At 48.6% G+C, this 22,442-nt stretch overlaps 1 protein-coding gene across 2 annotated transcripts in view; it reads right to left on the bottom strand.

Annotated features, from left to right (window-relative positions):
• ITIH5 (inter-alpha-trypsin inhibitor heavy chain 5) overlaps positions 1-20,614 on the bottom strand; it is a 64,523-nt gene extending 43,909 nt beyond the window's left edge. Inside the window, exons 1-5 of one of the 2 annotated variants that reach the window (XM_034764487.1) lie at positions 20,372-20,614; positions 15,203-15,247; positions 9,918-10,081; positions 6,542-6,649; positions 5,672-5,922 (exon numbers count right to left, since the gene is read on the bottom strand). In XM_034764487.1, coding sequence (XP_034620378.1) covers positions 5,672-5,922; positions 6,542-6,649; positions 9,918-10,081; positions 15,203-15,247; positions 20,372-20,491 — 688 coding nt within the window. In that variant the 5' untranslated portion in view covers positions 20,492-20,614. The remainder of the gene's footprint in view (positions 1-5,671; positions 5,923-6,541; positions 6,650-9,917; positions 10,082-15,202; positions 15,248-20,371) is intronic. The other variant, XM_034764496.1, reaches the window with a different exon arrangement.
• Positions 20,615-22,442: the final 1,828 nt, after the last annotated feature.

Here is a 22,442-nt window from a genome sequence, read left to right on the forward strand (position 1 = left end):
TTTCAGAGTAGCAGCCGTGTTAGTCTGTATCCGCAAAAAAAACAGGAGTACTTGTGGCACCTTAGAGACTAACAGATTTATTAGAGCATAAGCTTTTGTGGACTACAGCCCACGAAGAAGTGGGCTGTAGTCCACGAAAGCTTATGCTCTAATAAATTTGTTAGTCTCTAAGGTGCCACAAGTACTCCTGTTCTTCTTTTTGCGGATACAGACTAACACGGCTGCTACTCTGAAAACTATAAGGTATGTCTTCTAATCCTTTAATCATTCTCACGGCTTTCCCCTGATCCCTTTGCAATTTGTCTGGTGCCGATTGTGGGCACCAGAAATGGACACAGGATTCCAGCAGCGGTCATGCCAGTGCCAAATACAGAGGTGAAAAAACCTCTCTACTCCTACTTCAGTGTTAGTAAAATGCTCCAGATCACACTGGAAATGGAAGCACCCTCTTTGTTCTCATCATATATCACAGGCAGTGGTTATGCAAGCTTCCCCTATGTGCTTCCCTCAATCAGAAATTTCAGGGGGCTCTTACCTGGACACAGGTAAGTACACCACCTGGTGAATCTAGGGATATGGATTCTAGCTCCAGCCTTGCCACAAGCTTCCTGTATGGGCAAGTCAGATAGCCTCTCTGTGCCTCACTTTCCCCATCTGTTAAATGAGGATCATGACACCTAATCACTTTTGTAAAGTGCTTTGAGATCAAGAAGTGCTAGGTACGGCTTTGCAATTATCCAGCACCTTTCATCATCTCAAAGCACTTCACAAAGGTGGGTAAGTGTTATCCTCATTGTAGAGATCATGACACACATTAGAGACCAGGAGAGAGGGGTTAGGTGTCTTTGCCAAGGTCACCTAGAGAGTCACCAACTGGGGCAGGAATGATCAAGGAAGTGGCTTGGACTCTGCCTAGTCAATCTTTGTCCTTTCCACCGAGATCTCCAACAAACTAGCTAGTGCCCGTCGTGACGTGGAGACATGTCAAAATAAAATAGACATTAGCAAATACTGCCTGCTCCTTACTACCCTGGCCTCCATTTGAACTAGTGACCTAGAGGGGAAAGTCTGAGGTTATATTTAGGCGACCCCCAGTTTGAGAACCCCTGGTCTAATTTGACCTGCAGAACGAACGGCTTGCACGAGCCAAATGTTTGAGCTTCCACCTGCCTGGTTCGTGCCCACAGTGAGCTAGGCACGAAGGCCAATTGTTAGATTAACCCCCAGAATTCAACTGTCAGTGCAAATCGGGCCAACAAAAGCAAAACCGCCCCTGCTAAAATTGACCCCTGAACATCTGTCTTCATTTGATGTTACAGAGTGAAGTGCCCAAGCAATGAAGTGTAGAGGGGAGGCCAAATTCAAACTTGATCAGAGCTTGGGAGAGGCCAGATACAGCACTCCAATCCAGAGCTCATCCAGAGCTTTAAAATGGGAGCATCTAGGGAGGTGGAAGGAGAGCGGGGTAAAGCAAAGCCTCCCTGCAGTTCCAGGTTTTGAGCACCAGCTGTAAAATGGAAAGGAAACAGGGGTAACTACCACAGGGTCGGGTTTTACCTGGGAATGTGGGGTTACTGTACCTGGCAGGGAAAACATTCTCACCAAACTGCTTCATGGGGAGAGAAGGGCACCAGATGTGGATGAGATGGGGCCTCAGCAGAAGGAATAGGGAATTCTGGGTTTAGACGTCATGTGGAAAGTGGCTATGTTTTGAGGTCATCTGAAAGAGCGGGAATTCCTGGCCTCGGCTTCTGCTTCACTGTTTTATCTATGCTACAGTGGCAGAAAGGGAGCAGACACCTGTCCAGCTCAGGAAATCATTTCCCCAAACTCATGTGCTCTCTGGCTTCCTTTTGGAAAAAAACATAAACCCAGCTGGTTTGTGTGTCTGTGAGCCTGCTTACAAAGGAAACATACTAGCGACCTGGCTTCACTTTGTCAGTCAGAGAGGAAACCTAATCGGAATTCCCAAACAGCCTCTATCTTTATAACAAACCAAACCTAGGCCCTCTGTCAAACTGTGGAGAAGTCTGGAGCTGAGTCTGACCTTTGTGGCTCAGATCCGTAGCCAGAAATACAACGTTCACCATTGCCACTGCAACAACAAAGACTGTTGTGCTACTTCACAAATATGAGAGTGGGGACTCTTGTCCTTCCTCAGCAGAGAGCACCTCTTCTCTGCGTGCCTTTAAGTCCCATCTGCATCCTGCTTTAAGTGCTTTATGGACACACGAGGATCTTGTTACGTCTGGAACCGCAGAGCCAGTGCACATCTAGCCAGGTGACAGGAATTTGACTCTTCTGAATGCATCCTGAAGATGCATCCTGAAGCATTCGGCACTTCAGAGATGTCTTAGGTTAATCCCTGACTGGGTGATGGCCAGATACGTTTTGATTGCTAGATCTATCTGGAAAATGTTCATTCATTTCGTTCGTGCTCATAGTGCCAATCACTACAGGAGGTAGGCATTTCACTCACAAACATTCAATACCCAGACATTGCTGGTGGGGTTCAAATATTTCTGGTCATGGTTACAGAGGCAGAAGGAACCCAGCTTGATTTCATACCCCATGCTAAATCTTCAGGGTCAGCATTTGGTGGGGGGAAGGTAGAAGCTTCTCTTTGATTTGCAAGCTACGGCAGTTTGAATCACTGAGAATAAATCAGAAACCCCTGTGTCTCAGGGCAAAATGTTCAGAAAGTACCTAAATGACTTGGAAGCCTAAGTCACTTTGGAAAACGGAACTTGTGTGCTTCTGAAAATGTTACTCTCATTCACATTTATTCTGCTAATTTGGCCTTTCATTCAAGGATCTCAAAGCACTTTTTAAATTTTAATCAACACCTATGCGAGAAATCCTGTAGGCCTCATTGTAGCTGTTTTACGGGTGGGGACAGCCAAGCAGAGCGCCTACATGACTTGCTCAAGTTTAGAGAGCCCAGATTGCCCCCTCTTTACACTGAGCCACATCTCATCCCGGAGGTAAGCTTACTGGTTTCAACATTGCCACTGGAGGAGTGAGGCACCGCTCAACATGAATAAGGGTGACAATCTAGATCACAAAAGTGAGTGAGTAGCAGATGTATGAATAAAATCCAGGAGTCCTGAGTTCCAGTCCCCTCCTCTGGTCATGCCATTGAAAGTGATATCTCACTTACATAGGCTTTAATGGCCAGAGAAGACTTTTATAACAAGAGAACTGGATGAGTCCAACTTTCCTATTAAATGCTTTAAACCCCTTGCTGTGTTGCACAGAACGTTTGGTGCTCACAGATCACATTTGGATAGGCCGCTCCAATACTGAGTTTTTCCATGTATCATTTCAATACAGGAGCATGCGTGCTCGAACAGACAAAGGGTGTGTCTGCTCAGTTATCCTGTCTCCGGCCTTGATCAATGCCAGATGCTCTGGAGGAAAGCGTAACACCAGAAATGCATCTCACCATGCACTACTACCCCAAGGGGAAACATCCTTTCCTCACCTCAGCTAAGCTCAATCAAGGGGACCGACAACCTTTGTCATTTTCCCCTACCGACAGTGGCTGCAGATGCTCTGCCTGATCCGAGGCTCACTGAACTCACTGGGCAACAGCAGCATTCAGGCCCAATCCTCGGGCCTCAGCTTTGATAGGAATAGGACTGAGACTTTTGTTTTATTCCATATTCACCCGTTTCAGGCCAGATCCTCACACAGTGTAAATCACGGAATTCACTGGAGCCATGTTGATTTACACCTGCTGAGGATCTGACCCTACTGTCACAGACCGGGACGTAGCTGGTCAGACCTAGTGGTCAGAGCAAGATTCAGGTCAGCTACAGAGACAAAGGTGGGGGTTGAGCCAAGGGTCAGAGCAGAGGCAGGCATCAAGCCAAGAGGCAGAGCCAGAATCAATAGCCAAGAGTGGGGCGTAGGAGCAGGGATCTGGAATAAGGCAGGAGAGCAGGAACCAGGAGCAGGACAGGAAGGCATGAATTAGGAACAAAACAGGGCTTAGGAGTCAGGCTAACAGGAAGGGTCCAATGGAGCAGCCAGCCAGGGATTCACTTAGTTGTTCAGACAACTACCCATACTTCCTTCTGACTCAAGTAGTGAGTCTGAGCCAATCAGAGAGGCCGGACATCTCCTCCAATTGGAAGCTTTGTGGCCAGTGCCTCTTGTGAGCAAAGAGCCCCCAGCCCATGCTCCCTGCTGGTACCAGCGAGACGCCAGGAGGCAGCTGTGGTCTGGGGATCCCCAGACCTGGGTTTGAGACCCATGATCCTTCAGGCTCATATCCAAGTGCAAGACCATCTCCCACTTGATGTTAGCCTGGAGTTTTTGCTACCGTGCAGTGGCTTCCAGACAAAGTCATAGCATCCTATGGTCCATGCTGCCCATTTGCAAAAAAAACAATAGGCTCTGAGCAGCCTATGGGGCAACGCTAGACCCCCAGCATTGCACCTGCTCTCTGCTGCTTTGACAAAAGACTGTCATTTCCCGTGTTCTGAAAGGCAGGATTTCCTGTATGCTTTGATCCGCTTGGATGGAAACACAAGTTACTTCAGCAGTTCCCAGGAGATCCGGAGCCAGGAAGGAGGCTTCTCAGATGCTGAACGTCGCATCTGATTCAAAGCCTGATTCAAAGCCCGTCCAAGTCATTTGAAAGACTCCCATTGACTTTAGTGGGCTTTGGATCAGGCCCTAATTTCAATAGGAGTCAAAGTTTTCTTTAGCCGTTTAGACGTGCACGTACACATATGCTGGCTCAAAGCCACAAAAGCCAGGGACCTCTGAAGGCAGGCTGAATTCCCACCGTTATAGCTCCTGAAAATCCTTAATGGTCATTGCCATTATACTGCATCCCCGCCCTATCGGGGCTGGAGACTGCCAAATAGTTAGAGAGTCGAAATGCAGAAAGCAGCTACCTAGCACTGAACTGCAGCCACCTCTGAGGCGGAATGTGCCAACCACACTGCACCACAGTGGCTCAGAGGGGAAGTAAGGAATAATGTTTCTAAATGAAATGGCACTGAAATATGAAACCCACACTGGCATATGGCCAGGCCACCAGGGTTCAGACCGCTCCCTACCTTGTGAGAAGTGCCCTATGGTCTTCAATGGTTGTGTAAGGTCCAGGCCTCAGTTTTATGACTCCACCAAAAGGTGGCTCCCTCCGCAGCTCAGTGTCACCTAATGCAACACGGGGATACTGATTTATGGCCGATTCTGAGGGAAGAGTGTAGTCTACTGAACAATCAACACCATCAGCAGCCTGGGGTTTCACTGGAGATCTTCCATCCCATCTATAGTGACCAGATGTCCCAATTTTATAGGGACAGTCCCGTTTTTGGGGTCTTTTTCTTATATAGGATCCTATTATCCCCCACCCATTGTCCTGATTTTTCACACCTAATCCCATCCATGTGTAACCCATGCCTGCTTGGGGTGGCACTCTGTCTCCCTCTAGTGGTGACAAGACCAGCTAAAGATTGATGAGCCTGCTCCAGGCTTGGTTAAGAGAAAGGTGTCTTTTAGCTCAGACAGTAGACGAGGCTCGCGCATTAGATCCCAGGTTCGATCCCGGCTGCCGACGACCAGGATCTGTCGGCATTACACATGTACTAACCAGGCCCAGCCCAGTTCCCAAGAGGCAACGCAATCACCGCTGTAGGCCACACACTCTATTCACCTATGACTTTCTTGCTGCCTCTCTGCTTGCTGTTTTGGAGCGGCAGCACCTCCAGAGAACTGATGCCCGAGTTCTCTAGGATGTTCACCTCCACGCGTAACCTGCCCACGAGCTGCTGGGGCCGGATGCTGACAGAATACTCATACTTTCCCAGGCGCCTTTTCAAGAGCTCTTCGTAATGCAGCGTGAAGATGGCGTGGGTTTTGCGTGGAATAGTGCCAGAGGCTTTGAAAGTCTCCATTCCATTCTCCCTGCAAGGGAAATTCAAAGAGACCTTCACATGCTGTTTTTACATCATGAGACACACCCTGAAGTTAACGGTTTTCTGAGGCTGGGTCCCTTGTGTCAGCAGCTAGTGTTACCCGTTAAATGAGGATGCAAAGACAGGCAACAGAAATACTCAGGGGTACATAAACAGCAGGCTTCCAGAGGAAGAGAGATTTTAAAAGGCTCTTATTACTACACTTGGATAGGAGTCTGACAGATGCTGAAGTTCAGAGCAGAGAGAGGGAGAATAAGGGTGGTCCAGTGGTTAGAAAACTAGGCTGGGACCCATGAGACCCCATGTCAATTCCCTGCTTTGTCACAGACTTCCTGTGTGACCTTCAGCAAGTCACTTAGCCTCTCTGTACCTCATCTGTAAAATGGGAATAACAGCACAGTCCTGCCTCCAAAGGCTGTTGTGAGATGTTCAGGTCCAATGGTAGTGGGGGCTGTATAAGTCCCTATGTTAAACTAGATCTATCTCAGGCCCTATCACAGGGAAATAAAAAGGTCTCGCAGTAGGAAGAAAGGAAATACCTCTTAATGGTATAAAGGGGTAACATCAGAATTCTGCCCAAAATGACAGCCAGAGGAAACAATACTCACCCACCATCTGAGGGACTAGAATGTTTATTGTCCCTCTCTTTATCCTCATTGCTGGTTTTCTTTACTTTTGCAGTGACTTCCCCATGGTAAATCCTGTCTCCGATGATCCTGTAGGGTTAAGAGACGTCAGCCTTACAGATCCACAGTCACGGAGACAAATCCGGACGTGGGGCTCGTCCTAGTGCACTGACAATGCCTGGGCATGTTTTTGTGCTGGGCATAGGCTAACGGGCCAAGTGCTCTGTGGGCATAACTCCACTAAAGCCAACCAGGTTATGGCCTCAGAGAATCCCAGCCAGCAGCTGTCAGCCCGGGGCACAGGGACTGCAGCTGTCAAAGGCAGCAACAGCAGATGTAAGCAACACAGTGTCTACATGGACACTGCATCGACCCAACTACGCCGATCTAAGCACTATGCCTCTCGGGGAGGTGGAGTTATTAGGTCTGCGTAGCGGGCGAGTTAAATCAGTGGGAGGACATTGTAGTGTAGACGCTTACACAGGTCAATGTAAGCTGCCTCATGTCGACCTAACTCTGTTGTGTAGACCAGGCCTTACTGTTTCCTCTTCACATCTATGATTTTTCTATCAAATAAAACTTTTTGTTTATTTTTATCCCCAGCAGGTCTCTGCTGTGCAAACTGCGAGGAGTATGTGTGCCACAGTGTAGTGATAATTAGGGGCAGATTTCACTCGTTTGGGGGTGACGAACCAGAGAGGAAAAGTCCAAGTGTCAGGGAGTTAAGCCCTCAGGGAGAAGGATTTGGGGGGGACTCGAGACCAGAAGGGGTAGCTGAAATCACCCTGCAAGGAGTAACTAGGGTGGTGGAAACCAGGGTCGAGGCCTTTATGCTTGTAGGCTGTAGCAGCATAGCACAATGGCACCCCAAGTTACAAAGGAGGCGGTGATAGAACCCCTTACTCGTCTGGGTAGTCCCCAAACGTCAGTTACCATCCCTTTTCTGCAGCTCAGCATGTCATTCCAAGTGAATAAAGGACAACAGTAGGGAAAGCAGGGGACAAAGCTATTTACAAGGGACACCTACCTCCAGCATTTTATTCATGGCAACAAATCCTACCTTTGTATCAGTGTATATCAATCTCTGTTTTGCTATTGCTTGCAAACAGACTTCCATCTCATAGGGCTTGTCTACACTACCGCACAGGGTCGATCTAAGATACCCAACTTCAGCTACGTGAATAGCGTAGCTGAAGTCAACGTACTTAGATCTACTTACCGCGGTGTCTTCACTGCGGTAGGTCAACAGCTGACACTCTCCCGTCAACTCCACTTGCGCTCCTCGTTCTGGTGGAGTACCGGAGTCGAAGGAAGAGTGCTCAGCGGTTGATTTATCTTATCTATACTAGTTGATTTATTGCGTCTATACTAGACGCGATAAATCAACCCCTACTGGATTGATCACTGCCCACCAATCTGATATGACTAAGGTCAGAAGGGATCATCATGATCATCTGGTTTGACCTCCTGCACATTGCAGGCCACAGAATCTCACCCACCCACTCCTGTAATAGACCCCTACCTCTGGTTGAGCTACTGAAGTCCTCAAATCATGATTTAAAGGCTTCAAATTACAGATCTAATGAAACGCTTCTGTCAGGGTTCCCACCACTCTGAACTCTGGGGTACAGATGCGGGGACCCTCATGAAAGACCCCCTAATCTTATATTCCACCAGTTTAGGTTAAAAACTTCCCCAAGGCACAAATTCCTTGTCCTTGGATAGTATTGCTACCAACTCCAAGTGATTGAGACAAAGATTCAGGAAAAGGACCACTTGGAATTCCTGTTTCCCCAAAATATCCCCTCAAACCCCTTCACCCCCTTTCCTGGGGAGGTTTGAGAATAATCTACCAACCAAATAGGTAAACAAGGTGAACACAGACCAGACCCTTGGGTTTTTAGGACACTAAAAACCAATCAGGTTCTTAAAAACAGAACTTTATTATAAAGAAAAAAGTAAAAGAAGCACGTCTGTAAAATCAGAATGGAAGGTAATTTTACAGGGTAATAAGATTTAAAACACAGAGGATTCCCCTCTAGGCAAAACTTTAAAGTTACAAAAAACAGGAATAAACCTCCCTCTTAGCACAGGGAAAATTCACAAGCTAAAACAAAAGATAATCTAACACATTTCCTTGCTATTACTTACAATTTGTAATCTTAGATGCTTATTCCAGGTAGGGTTTTAGGAGATGGTTTTTCCTGCCCTGGTCACTCTCTGTCCCAGAGAGAACAACAAATAGAGCACAAACAAAAACCTCCCTCCACAGATTTGAAAGGATCTTCTTCCCCTATTGGTCTTTTTGGTCAGGTGCCAACCAGGTTATTTGAGCTTCTTAACCCCTTACAGGTAAAGGAGGGATTTTATGCTACCCTTAGCTGTATGTTTATGATAGTTTCTTACTAGTAATGGGTCTTAGGACATTTGATACCAGTGAAGAAATATTCCTTAGAATACCCCATGGGTGGTAACCCCGCTGTGGACAAGCAGTATGGAGCCCACCTGGAAGTCTCCCTGTAACACAGGCAGCCTCCAAAGTGCCCCACTAGGCAAAGGTCATTTTGTGGCACCCTATCTGGTCCCCCTCTTCAAGGCCCTTTAAGAACTCACATTTCAAAGATGATTCAAACAATCCCCACAAGAGGTCCCATGTAGTTACTTCTCTGATACAAAACAGGTGCTCTAGGCCCCAAGCAGTTCAGTGTCTTGATCAACCCAAAACAACACAAAACTCAAATTTACACAGTCATTATCCCTTTACAGCCACTGCCCTACTTAGACAGGGATCTGGCCCAGGCCCCCCTGCCTGGACAACTTTCTCCCACTCTCTCCTGCTTCTTCAGCTTTCTTTTTTCCCTGCTGACTCAGGGCACTGCAGAAGCCTCCTTGCACCCGGCAGTTCCTACAAACCTCAGAACTTCCCTTCTTTACTGCAACTTCCCGCTTTTTTTTTTTTTTATCCTGGGAGCAGCTGACAGGTGTGGTTTATCCTGTCTCTAGGGCTGGTTTAGCCCCAATTTCTCCAGCCATGGGGCAAACCACCCCGTTAAACGCTCCAAGAAAGCCTGTTCTCCGGAGATTTCCATTTACTCTGGCTTGATCCAGAGATGAGGTTCTAATTTGGGGATGCTTGTCAGAACCAGACCTACCAGCAGGCCTTCAGCATGAGGGAAGCAAATATATTCGTGGAGCCCTGATCTTCTGGGGTATCAGCATCCCTCCAATGCTGTTGGACTTATGGCCCAGCCTGCGCCCAGCAGGGCCAGAGGAGGGGGACAAGTCACCACACACCCTCTCATCCCACAGCGAGACAAGAAGGGACGGAAACTCATGGAGAAGCAAAAGCGCCACGTACATGGTGAAGTTGGAGATAAAGGCTGCAGCTGGGATCTGCATCTCAAAGGTGCCTTCCTTGGCCTCAGACCCGCTGTTCACCATGTTGCAGGAAACGGTGGTGAAGGCATAGCGGGAAATGATTGTGGATTTCACTGTGAACTCAGCCATCCTTGGCCTGGTCTCCTGTAGGAATTGAAGAGTTACCCATTAGCACCATCGATGTTAAAAGCCAAACAACCCCCCCCCCTGTGGCATTTCTTTGCGGCACACAAGGATTTAATATGAGGTGCGAACAAACAGCCTCATAAAAGCTTGTAAGATGAAGAGTGTTAGAGCCCCTTTGTGAACCCTAGGCGGGGGGTGGGGGGGTTCATCAGGGCTTCGGATCAGTGGGGAAAGGTTACACCAGGGGTCGGCAACCTCTGGCATGCAGCTCGCCAGGGTAAGCACCCTGGCGGGCTGGACCAGTTTGTTTACCTGCCGCGTTGGCAGGTTTGGCCGATCATGGCTCCCACTGGCCACAGTTCACCATCCCAGGCCAATGGGAGTGGCGGGAAGCCGCAGCCAGCACATCCCTCGGCCCGCGCCACTTCCCGCAGCCCTCATTGGCCTGAGATGGTGAACCGCGGCCAGTGGGAGCCATGATCGGCCAAACCTGCCGATGCGGCAGGTAAACAAACTGGCCCAGCCCGCACGGGTGCTTACCCTGGCGAGCCGCGTGCCAGAGGTTGCCGACCCCTGGATTACACAAAAGGCATGGTACCTCCCTATGCACTGTCAAGGGCACAGCCCACATTCATTCTGCCCAGAGCCAGTGCGAGGTCTCTACACAGAGCGAGCCGAGACATATGCTATGAGAAGTACTTGTAAAATCTGGGCATGTCCTAGATCATGGGTTCTCAATGTGGGGGTCATGAATGGGTTTCAGAGGGTTATAACCACCTTCTCTTTCTTTAGGGCCAGAGAGGAGGAGACTCCCAAAACTTTGTCCAGCCATGACATGGGGTCATGGTCTGGGAAAGATTTGACAACCGCGGTCCTAGACAAATCTCCTTGTTAGCTTCTGGAAATTTTATGTCAGGCCTCCTCAGTAGCCATTACACTATGCTGCCAAATTCTCACTGGAGCCAAGTAAGGATGCATGCAACCAAGTCTGAAAATGTATAGGGCCAGATCCTCAGCGGGAGTGAACCAGCAGAGCTAAACTAAACTCAGTGGAGATAGGCCGATTTACGCCAGCCGAGGATCTGTTCTATAGCTCTCAAATGATAGCTGGAATAGCCTTAATAGAAAACATGCGCATGGCTGAGTCTCATCTAGCAAAATCTCCTTTTTAGAACACTCTGGACCCCAGCCAGTTTGGATGATGTAGGGATTGGAGCAGTCGAGAGCTGATTGCCAAATTATGCATCTTGGGAATGTACTTTTATGCGCAAGTCCTGGGACGAAGTGCTTCTCTGGGCTCATACGCACTTGGACAGCAGTATCCCCATAAATCCAAGAAGTTTTGTATTTGGAAGACTTAAGCTTAATGTAACTGCTCTAAGTAACCAACAAGAAAAATTTCTGTGGCATGTTGGCTTGATCAGTAAACGGCTGATCCTCCAACGTTGGAAGACTGCCAGAGAGATAACGCTATTACACAAATAAACTCACAGATGCACCTGAGTGGACTAGCAAATGTAGGTCCCATTTTTGCCATTCTTCCAATGAGCAATCCCTTTCTGTGATAATGGTCTCATTATCACAGAATGAAAAGGCCTCTTCTCAGAGTAAAAGACTAGTCCCTATGAGAAGGGGGGAAGTGCAGGCGTCAGAAGCAGGCACTCCATTTTGAGCTGACTTTGGAACACTCCAGACGTGATCATTATAAAGGAAGGGGGCATCTGCAAAAATCCAGGTCTGGCAAAGTTCTGCCTTATGCTGCATCCGTGTAACCCCTTGCTTAGCAGGGGCTCAGGGCATCTGCATTAAGGGCTGCACTGGTGTAAATGCACAGAAGTAGTTACAGCAATGTGAATTTCCCTAATGTAGACAGGGCCTTAGAATCTCATTCCCCTAAAGTGCCAGGCAAGGGGAATTCTGATCTGGAGGTTTGGTTCAGGCCCATTTCTAAATTCAACTAGTTCTCTGTGGGTCCTTTCATTCAATGTTCTGCATGGGCAGCGGGTATAATAAGCCAGGGGGGCTTAGTCTCCCCTGGAATACCACTGCCAAAATGGCGTCCAGGCCGTAACCCCACATACATTGCGCCCCAAGGCCCTGCTCCCGTGCCTCCTCCGTGACCCCGCCCTCACTCTACCATGCTTTGCTTCTTCCCCTGCAGACCCCCTCTGCCCACCTCTCGTACTTCTCCCCCATGACGCCCCCCCAGCCGGCTCTCAGGCTTGTCCACAGCTTCCCACGTGACCCCCCTCCTGCCTGCGGCTCACACCTCTTCGCCTCCTGAGAGGTAGAGAGACGTGAGCAGCAGGGGGCCCCTAGAGGGAGGGGGCGGAGAGGCACTGGTAGCCGGCAGGGGGGGCTCCTCGGGGGAGGGAGCAGAGAGGCATGAGCAGCAAGCGGGGGGCCCCTCGAGGGAGGGGGCCGAGCGGGAGCTGGGTCGGGGCAGAGTGGGGCTGGAGCATGGGTGGGGCCTGCGGGAGAGGAAGCCAAATGGGGGCAGTGCAAGGGGCGGGCCTCAGGGCAGAGCAGGGAGTGGGGCCACAACACTTAGGCCCAGCCTCCCCAAATGCAGGAGTCACGCGCTGCCCATGACATTCTGTATATTTAACTGGCTATTATTGGGATTGCAAGTGACTCCAATAAGGAATCGGATGGCCAATCAGAAGCGGAAGTAAAGAAGAGAGCGGGGGAGCTGTTATAATTTAGAGCCACACAAGGTGCAGCATCTTCTCTAGTTTCGAACCTCCTGAGTTCACACCACCGTCCTGACTTTCACTTTGAAGGTCAGCTTCAAAACCGTCCCCAAACGCAGCAGCAAAACCGAGTCAAAACCACTGAGTTTCACCTGGATTCATTTGAAGCCTCAAATGCCTTAGAATTCTATTGAGGGCAGGGGGGCTACCACTTATAACTTGGAACAGCCGCAGGACTCAGGTCGACCGCAAAGGGAAACCTTCATTCAAGGTTTTCCCCCTTCTGATGGTAGAGGTCCCTGCTATAGAGATGCCAACCCTCCAGGATTGTCCTGGCATCTCCAGGAATTAAAGATTATGCCAAGGCATGAACCATCCAGGAATACGTGCAACCAAAATTGGCAACCCCTATCCTGCTGAACAGACAGACAGAGAGACAGACACACACACCCAGCTCTCTCCCTCCAGGTGGAGAGGAGAAACTGCTGACTCTTGTTACTCTTTATGCGAACAGTAGCGGAGAGGTGCTGAGGTAGTTTCAAAACAGGTGGCTAGGCTCTGGCTGGCGTTTAGCCCAAGTTCCTGTCTGAAAATCTTATGCATTCCCTAGAGTTCTTGCACAACTTCTTACTGCATGAAGTTCTGACCTACAGCTGTGTCCGTGTGCACTCCCTGTTTTGTTTTCTCCACTCTTTGTTATTAAAGCCCCTTAGGAAGACGAGAAGAGACATTAAGAAAACCATTCCTTTTTCAAAACAAACGCGGGGGCACTTAGAGGTAGCGGATGAGAGCGCTGCTATTTCGCAGGGTAAGACGCTGTTTTTTCAAGGCATTTCACTGTAGCGAGAGAATAGATTTTTCTTGCCAAACAGAGGATTTTATTCCTGCTTACCCCGCGTGCTGGGAAGTATGAAAAGAGCAGTAAAAATACGCCTGCGTTTTCACTGGCGGGGGTTGCTTTGATCAAAACAACTTGACCTGGTGTCTAATTCTTATTAAAAGTAAAAACCAAGATTGGGTCATGTTAGGTTATAGATATTCAGGCCTGTCTGCAAAGGCCTATACTTTAAGCATTTAGGTGTATTCTTATCACTTAGCTAGTTATAGAGGTATAAAAGAAAGAATCAAAATCACTGTCTGCCGGTGTAATGGCCTTCTCTTATTGGGACAGTCTGAGGCCCTGTTCTTAGGCTAAGTAAGGCCTTTGGCTAAGCAGGAGAGGCGGCCGTAAGCTGGGAAGCAAACGGTCACATCCTCACATTCCAAACTAGTCACACTGAAATAAGGCAATCTGGGGCTGTTAGAAAGGTGACCCGATCGATCACCTCCAGAGAAAGGGAAGAGCCTAAAAGATTTAAAGAAAACTTAAGTTTGATAGCATCCTGCCTGGCAAGAACTCACTTATCAATAGCTGGGGTGTGAAATCCTCATTTCTGTATTGTTCTATCACTGTAGTTTCCACTTCCCTATTGTTTGTCTGTATAATCTCTGTCTGGTTCTGTGATTGTTTCTGTCTGCGGCATAATTAATTTTGTTGGGTGTAAACCAATTAAGGTGGTGGGATATAATTGGTTAAATAATTATGTTACAGTGTGTTTGGATTGGTTAGTTAGATTTCAGTAAAATGATTGGTTAAGGTATAGCTAAGCCGAACTCAAGTTTTACTATATAGTCTGCAGTCAATCAGGAAGTAAGGGGGAAATGGGAACAGGGAATGGGGGTGGGGGAATTGGAATCATGTCTTGCTAAGTGCGGGGAACAGGGACACAGGCAAGGCTCTGTGGCATCAGAGCTGGGAAGGGGGACACTGAGGAAGGAAACTTGAATCATTACTTGCTGGAAGTTCACCCCAATAAACATTGAATTGTTTGCACCTTCGGACTTCGGGTATTGTTGCTCTCTGTTCATGCGAGCAGAACCAGGGAAGTGAGCGGGTGAAGGAATAAGCCCCCTAACAGGTCATTCCAGGAATACAGACCCATTCACCTCTATGCTGCTGGCTCAAATCTGGCTGAGGATCATAGAGATTGACAGCTATTACCATCTGATGGCTAGTCAGTGGCCTACAGTATGTGAGACATATTACTCCCGGGTTCAGTGGATAAGTGGCCACATCACCACCACATTTACCAATGATTGACCACCTCGCTGGATGTCACATTAGAGAGGCTGGATCCCAGCTGGACTCAGACTAAGCAATGTTCATCCTTGTTTCTACAGATACGGGTTGCAGAAGATTAATGGGGCAGTGTTGGGACATGCTTCAGTTGCCACTACTCATGCGATACCTGCGGTGTGGATAAATGACAGGAATGCACCCTCTAGAGCTCTCAGCCTGGGAGAGGCCACCACTACGTTTATTCACGCCCACGTGCTTGCATCCAAATACGTACACGCTGAGTGCTTGCTTTTATGCAATGAAATAAATAGGCAGCAGGATACATACCAGCCTCTGCAGAAATCGGCCTTGTCTTGGGACTCTGCGCGCCACCTGCAAAGGGTTAAGTAAATATTGTAACTCGTGCCTTGCTCCTTTCAAGTTCATGAAAGGAAGATTTGTCGGTTGTTTAAAAAGAATGCAGTGGAGTCGATCCAGACATTGGTTAGTGCAATTGTTTTCACACAGCCAGGGCTAAGCAACCCTTTTGTTAAGATTAAACTTATAAAAAAAAAAAGTTGGAACAGACCCACAGATCAAAGCTGTGGAATGGAATTTGGTTTTCCCAGGCAAGGTGTCACCGAGTGCTTTTCAAAGCAGCATGTTACACGCAGGGAGTGCGGGGGTGGAGGGACTGTGTACTGACACGCAAAGACCATGGGTAATGATGTGCTTATAATTGTACCCAGATCACAGCTGGGGAAACTGAGACATGGAGCAGTTATTTGACTAGCCTACAGCCACATAGAGTGTCAGGTTCACAGCTGGCATAGCACCATCAGTTTGAATGGAGCTATGTTGATTTACATCACCTAAAAACCTGCACTATGGCTAAGTTTTATCAACATTAACACCAGTCAGTGGGAAGCTACCGTTGCCTAGTAAGCAATGGAGCGAGGCTTTTTAAAACCAGCCATCAGGCTGATTGTGAAACAAAGTGCCAGCCAACCACTGCTCCAGCACAATCGCGTCCATTGTATCAGTCTCCACCAGCTGCAACTGCTTCGCTGTCTTGGCTGTATGCTGCGTAAGTCCCAAATTAGAATCTACAGGGGAGAAAAAATCCATAAAAATCCATCCTTCACTAGCAAAATGGCAGTCCCTTTCCATTGATTTAAGGATAGCAGTGAAGATGTTGTGTCTTGATTTCTTCAAAGCAGGTCCCAAAATCACTTAGTACCAGGATAGCCTTAATGCAAAGAAATCACTCTGTTTATTAAAATGCTGGTGAAACTCCAGACAGAAAAGGCGTGCAATGACACTTTTTATTTGACACTAACATAACAGATTTTCTTGCCAAAGAGAAAAAATTTATGTCTGTTTACATCGTGTTGGAAGCTAAAAAGAGCACTGGGGAAAAGTGAAAAAGTCTCCAGTGTTAGAACTTTTACTCTTTTCTCATCCACTGCTTTGATCAACATCTTGCTAAATGGTAATATAGGGAAAGTGGGGCACTCAGGAGACTTAAGTCAAGAAGAACGTTTTGGAAGGGATATAAACCCCCATGCTTCAGGGCATAAGACAACCTCTATCGGATGCGGGTCAGGAAGAAACTTTCCATTTATGCAGGTTATCCCATAACTTCCTATTGCAGGATTTCTAGCCCTTACCTCTGAGGTATCTGGTACTAATCACTTTCAAAAACGGGATATTGGACTAGATGGACCATTGTTCTCATACAGCAGAGCAATCCTTATGTTCCTATCGGTAGTCAGATAAAATCTTCTATCTCTGAAGAGCTGGTTCAAATCCAACACATCCTAGTAGTGACCCAAAGCCGCTATCATCTAACCTTTGAGTTGCACACATGGAATGAGTCTGGTGGTATTATTCAAGCACCTAGTGAACAGTTGGCCCATACCAGAAAAACCACCACTGATGCAATAGATACTAACTGATAGCCTTGCTGGCAATCTTAGTAGAAGGGCCAAGCATTGAATGGGCTGGGGAGACGAAACTATCACTAAGAGATCTATCAGGAGATAGCCCCTCCAGGTCAGGGTTGAGTGACATACATCAGTAGAAGAAGCACACATTGCTGCTAGACAGGCTGAACCTATCCTGTAGCTAAAGAGAGGAATTCAGTCTCAGCCAAAACTCCCGTGATTTCATGGAAGTGGCGAGATGTTGTTTTGGGGTGAAATTCTGACCAGGGCAGCAGGCTAATAACACACAGCCAATCATGGGCAACGAGTGCAGCTTCCTCTTGGGGAGGCTCGCCCTCTGCCCCACCTCTTCCGGCCAAGGCCACACCCTACTCTCTGCTCTCAGGCCCCTGCAGGGTGGAGGGTGGGGGGCTGAGTGCTCAGCCCCTCTTCCTCATGGCCCTGGCTGGGGCAGGGAGGGGGGCTGAGAGCCCAGTCGGGCCCTCGGATTGGGGCTGAGACTTCAGCCCCAGCCAGGGTCCAGCTCTCAGCCCCGGTGGGATCATGGCGCCACCCCATGGCCATCACCCCACCCATTCTGCCCCTTCCCCTGCGGCCCCGCCCCCATGGCCCACCTCCACCCATGGCCCCGCCCCTGTTCTGCCCCCACTCTGCCTCTTCCCACCCCCGCTCGCTCCTTTCTGGGGCCGTGGCAGGGGAGAGATTTTTCTGGGGGCCCCAAATTGGCCGGGGCCCCTGGGCACAGGCCCCGTGGGCCTGTACAGTAATCCTCCACCGCCTCCCCCAGCCCCCGCCACAACGGCACAACATTTGGGGAGGCTTAGCCTCCTCCAGCCTCCATTACACGCCACCTATGCAGCCAATATGTCCCGCCTCAAGTCAGAAGAATCTAAGTCATGCAGTGCTTGGGTGACTTCCTCCCTAGTAACTTGCTGTGAAAGTAAATCAGAGCTACCCAGAATAGCACAGAGAAAGCATAACCAGGAAAGCAACTGAATAGTTAGAAGCCAGCCTGACTCTTTGATCTACTGTAGTAGCTATAGAGTCCCTTCCTTCTTTCTTAGAGCATCCTGTGTTTATGTCGTGGTCACACCCGCTATTTCTTTCACTTCCTCTTCATGTGCTGGGGAACAAGAGGTACTTTTGAACCAGACAAAAACCTTTCTCGTGACCAAAATCAATCCATGGACATTGAAAATGTGAGATTTGTCCTACCGGATCAGACCAGCTGCTCCAGTATTCCGCCTTTAAGCAGTGGTCACTTCACAGAAGGAGGGTCACAGAGAATGTTGTGCTAGACATGAGGGCTGGGATATCTTCCAGCCCCCGACCCTCCTGCAGTAATTAGTTTACTCCCTGAAAGATGAGATTTGATTACCCTTTTCTTAAGTGACATCATTCCAAATGGTCGCAAAAGTCTATTTCTCCCCAGAAATAGCCCTGAAGCTGGGAAATGATTAACTTTACCCACCCAGACTATGTCCCTATTTGCTTCACTTCAGAGACACAGGAATTTTTTAAATTCATCTTCCAAGCTGCATCTGTGGATAAAATCCACATTACTTAGGAAGGCCGTGAACCTGCCAAGATCCATGCACGTGCTTAACTATCCCCAGGAGAGCCACCTCCATGGGCCACTCGTGAGTGCACAGTTCAGCACGTGTTTAGGATTTTGCCAGATTAGGGCTTTAGGGATTAATTTCTGGGGGGCTGCAGGAGGGCAAAAGGAAGGAGAGTGGACCCAGGGGAACATCTACCCCCACCCCTTAAACTGGCTCCAAAATTGAGTAACTCCCTAGCAGGGAATGCACCTTTCCCCTACTCAGTGTTTTCAGTGGTTTGCATCATCATTCACTAAATAGAAACATGATGCAATATTCAGCCTGACCCACCACTCTGAGACTTTTGCCTGACTTCTCATCTCTCCTTTGGGGCATTTCACAAACAAATCGCAGTTGCTAATGGGACTTTTCAGAGGTAAGTTTCTCTATGCGTCCATGGTACTTTTCTGGCCCCCATTACTGTAGTTCCTCACAGCCTTTAATGTATTGATCCTCACTATGCCCCTGTGAGATAGGGAAGTGCTATTGTCCCATTTTACAGAGGCTAAGTGACTTGCCCAGGGCCACATGGGAAGTCTGTAGGGGAACAAGGGATTAAAGCCAGGGAACCTAACCCTGGACCATCCTTCCTCCCATCTGCAACTGTCCCTCACAAGTCATGAAAAAAATTCCCCCACACAAAGAAAAGTAACTATAGGCCACCCCATAACCCAGCAGCATAATCCTCTCTGGCTCATATCCTCTCCGCCTCTTTCATCACAAAGGATCATAAAGCACTTTACCAGCTGAAATATTAATGGTGCATGGGGATCCCTTCGTCTAGCATGGGTCAGAAAAACAACTACTCTGCAGCAAGCCGCAACGCTGCTCAAGAGTTTCCAGGAAAAAAGGGCTGCATCCAACTTTTAAACTATCAGAATTACTCAACTTGGAATTTGGCCAGGACATTGGGGTTAACTCCCTTATTCTTGCAAACTGTGCGGTCGGATCTTTAATTAGCACAGCCGGCCAGAACCTCAGCTTTATCTCCCTCATCCAGGGGCAGATGGTACACCCGCAGCACAGTGCCCCCTACCACCATGTTCATTACGGGCTCAGTGTCAGTGACTGAATCACTAATCACTACTTCCCACAGCACCTACTTCCTGGTAAATTCTCCAAGCCAGTAACTAACCTTCGCCAGTGCTCTCTATCTGGGAGATCTGACAGTGAGGTGTGATAGGTCCAATCGATGTGTGTGACATGCTCCAGTCTCTCAAGGAATACGCCTGCGGCTTTAGGAGACAAGCGTTTGAGGTAATGAGAGGTGGTAAAGGCGACTTGCATTGGGGATTTAAGGCAATTGGGAGCAAAGACACAAACACACACCCTGTAGTTTTGTGTGAACTAACCACATCACCTCTAACGTACAAGGAAGGGGAAACTGCATAAATATTTGTTGCTATTGGTGTCTTACTCTCCGTTTCTCACTGTTTTACACAGTGCCATGTACACATGTGGCACTAATATAAACAACAGTTAATTGGGGATGGGAACATTAGTGAACAAAGCTGAGTTAACTGCACTATTATTTGCCTGTGGAACTACATGATGCTCATGAGTGTGAACAAGAGAACCAGGTCCCAGCCCCACAGTTCTTATAATCCATGTTTAGATCAATAACAAAACAGACAAGACAAATTAGAGACAGTAGGGCAGGAAGGTTGGAAAACACCCAGGGAAGGAAACAGAATTTCAACACAGAAATCACATACCTTCCTTTGTTTGTTATAACAAATGGGAGAGAAATCAAGAAAATCTTTCTTATAAATACAGTCAGCATCTGCCTCGTCACCTGGGTCTTCTGGCAAAAGTGCTGGGAGCTGCTCTCACCTGATTGCCCTGGGTAGACATAGATTCAAAGGACTCCCAGGTGGATTACTTTAAATTATACCTCCAGGCAACTCATTTGGTATAACCCAGATGCAGGACACTGGATGTTACAAAATAATCATTGCTTTGAAACTTACATGGTAGGGGAAGTTAGAATCCACCATCAACGTCTCTTCCAGATACCTAGCGAGGAGCTCCGAGTCCTGCTGCCCAGAGGTGAGAGAGAATCCCCAGCAGAGCCACAGCAGAAAAATCATGGTTAAAAGGGCGGCCAGGGGATGCCCCCTGCCCCCAGGTGGAAGAAAAGCCCTCTCAGTGTTGGGGCTGCTCCTTGCAGCAGGCTGGGATGGAGAGTCTGCAGGAGAAGCTGATAGGAGTCTCTCTCCCCCGCTTCCCCTCCTCCTCCCCATCTCTGGACCAGCCCCTTTTCCAGGCTGGCAGCCAGGGCTGGGAATTCCTTGCTATCGCTTTACCAAAGAGTAAAGGAAGCGCCTGAAGCCCCGGGTCTGACTCCATAGGCCATACACTGGTGAGTTCCCCAACCCCCAGCCCAGGTCATGCCCTGGTAGCTCCAGGCTCTGCTCCAACACCGCCACCCAGGAGATGCCCTGAGCAGTCAGAAGTGCTGCACCTCACCCTACTCCAACTACTCCAGTCCCCCGGCCCAGGGCACATGATAGGTACTTAGGAGTCACTGTTCTCCCATCACTTCCCAGGGCTGCTGGACACCCGCCACTGGGCGCTGGCCAGAATCTGCACTGGTCTGCCTGCCTCAGAACCCACACCAAGCCCCTGAAACCGCCTCCTTCTCTGTCAGCATCTGCACTGAGCAGTTCGAGGCTCCTCTCCCCCAGCCCTGGGCAATGACAAGAGCCCTGCTGTCCCCTGCCAGCTATTCTGAATCCTCCCCAGTGACAAAAGCCCTGCTGCACTTCCAATCTTCCAACCTGCGGGATCTTCTCCTGGGCCAGTGGCAAAGAGCCCCTCCCCGTCCCATCCTGTCCCAAACCTTATCATGTCGCTTTAAAACCCCAGCTGATCTCAGCCTCAGCAGAGCCTGAGTGTTGAGAGTGGACACACCTCTCAGCTGTCTGAAACATTCCCCGCACATTCAATGGTGCCAGCTGGCTAGGACGGGGCATTACTCCCTTCAATCAGATTTTAAAACCTTCAGCCCTAGAGTTTATTTATCCCAGGAGTTATCACCTTAGAGGAAGATTTATTTATATTCCAGTAGCACTTACAGATCCCAGATGTGATCTGGGCCCCTGCTGCACCGAGCGCTGGACACGTATATTCACATAGTAAGAGACAGCTCATGCCCCAAAGATTTTACGACCGAAATAGACAAGCAATGGGAGAAAGGAAGCATCACTGTCCCCATTTTATAGATGGGGAACTGAGGCAGAGAGATTAAGTGGCTTGCCCAAGGTCACACAGGAAGCTCATGGCAGCGGTGGGAATTAAACCCACTCCAGGGCTTTAATGACAAGACCATCCTTCCTCCTAAGGGACTGCCCTCGAGTGGTTTCAGGCAGCACATAACTGCAGTGTAACAGCACCTCATTGCGTCCACAAGATGAGAGAGATTGAGTGACGGGCGCTATATACACCTCTACCCCGATAGAACGCTGTCCTCGGGAGCCAAAAAATCTTACCGCGGTATAGGTGAAACCGCGTTATATCGAACTTGCTTTGATCCGCCGGAGTGCGCAGCCCTGCCCCCCCGGAGCGCTGCTTTACCGCATTATATCCGAATTCGTGTTATATCGGGTCACGTTAGATCGGGGTAGAGGTGTATAGGATTTTCTGTGCATCCAGGAGAACTGCCGTGGACGTCTGTGGGAACCGCCATCACTCAACACCTCCCGAAAATCAAATCACAACCACTCTAGTGACCTAAGAAAACTCTCCCGGGTACAGAGCGGGCCTGAGCAGGAGGCACAGACATTTGTATGGCAGCCTGTGACTAGTTAGTGCATCTTCAGGAAAAACCTACAAGAAGTCTGGTTTTGTGCCGACATTTTTATCTGTGTACATACATGGCCCTTGTCACTGAGCATCTCACAGCCATTACAGGTTGTAGCCTCACAACACCCCTGTGAAATAGGAAAGTATTATCCTCATGTCACAGATGGGAAACTGAGGCGCAGGGTAGATTAAGCTACAGGGAGTCTGTGGTAGAGCTGGAAATTAAACGGGCAGCTC

This window comes from Trachemys scripta, chromosome 1, assembly GCF_013100865.1.
Source record: "Trachemys scripta elegans isolate TJP31775 chromosome 1, CAS_Tse_1.0, whole genome shotgun sequence".
Taxonomy (NCBI): domain Eukaryota; kingdom Metazoa; phylum Chordata; order Testudines; family Emydidae; genus Trachemys; species Trachemys scripta.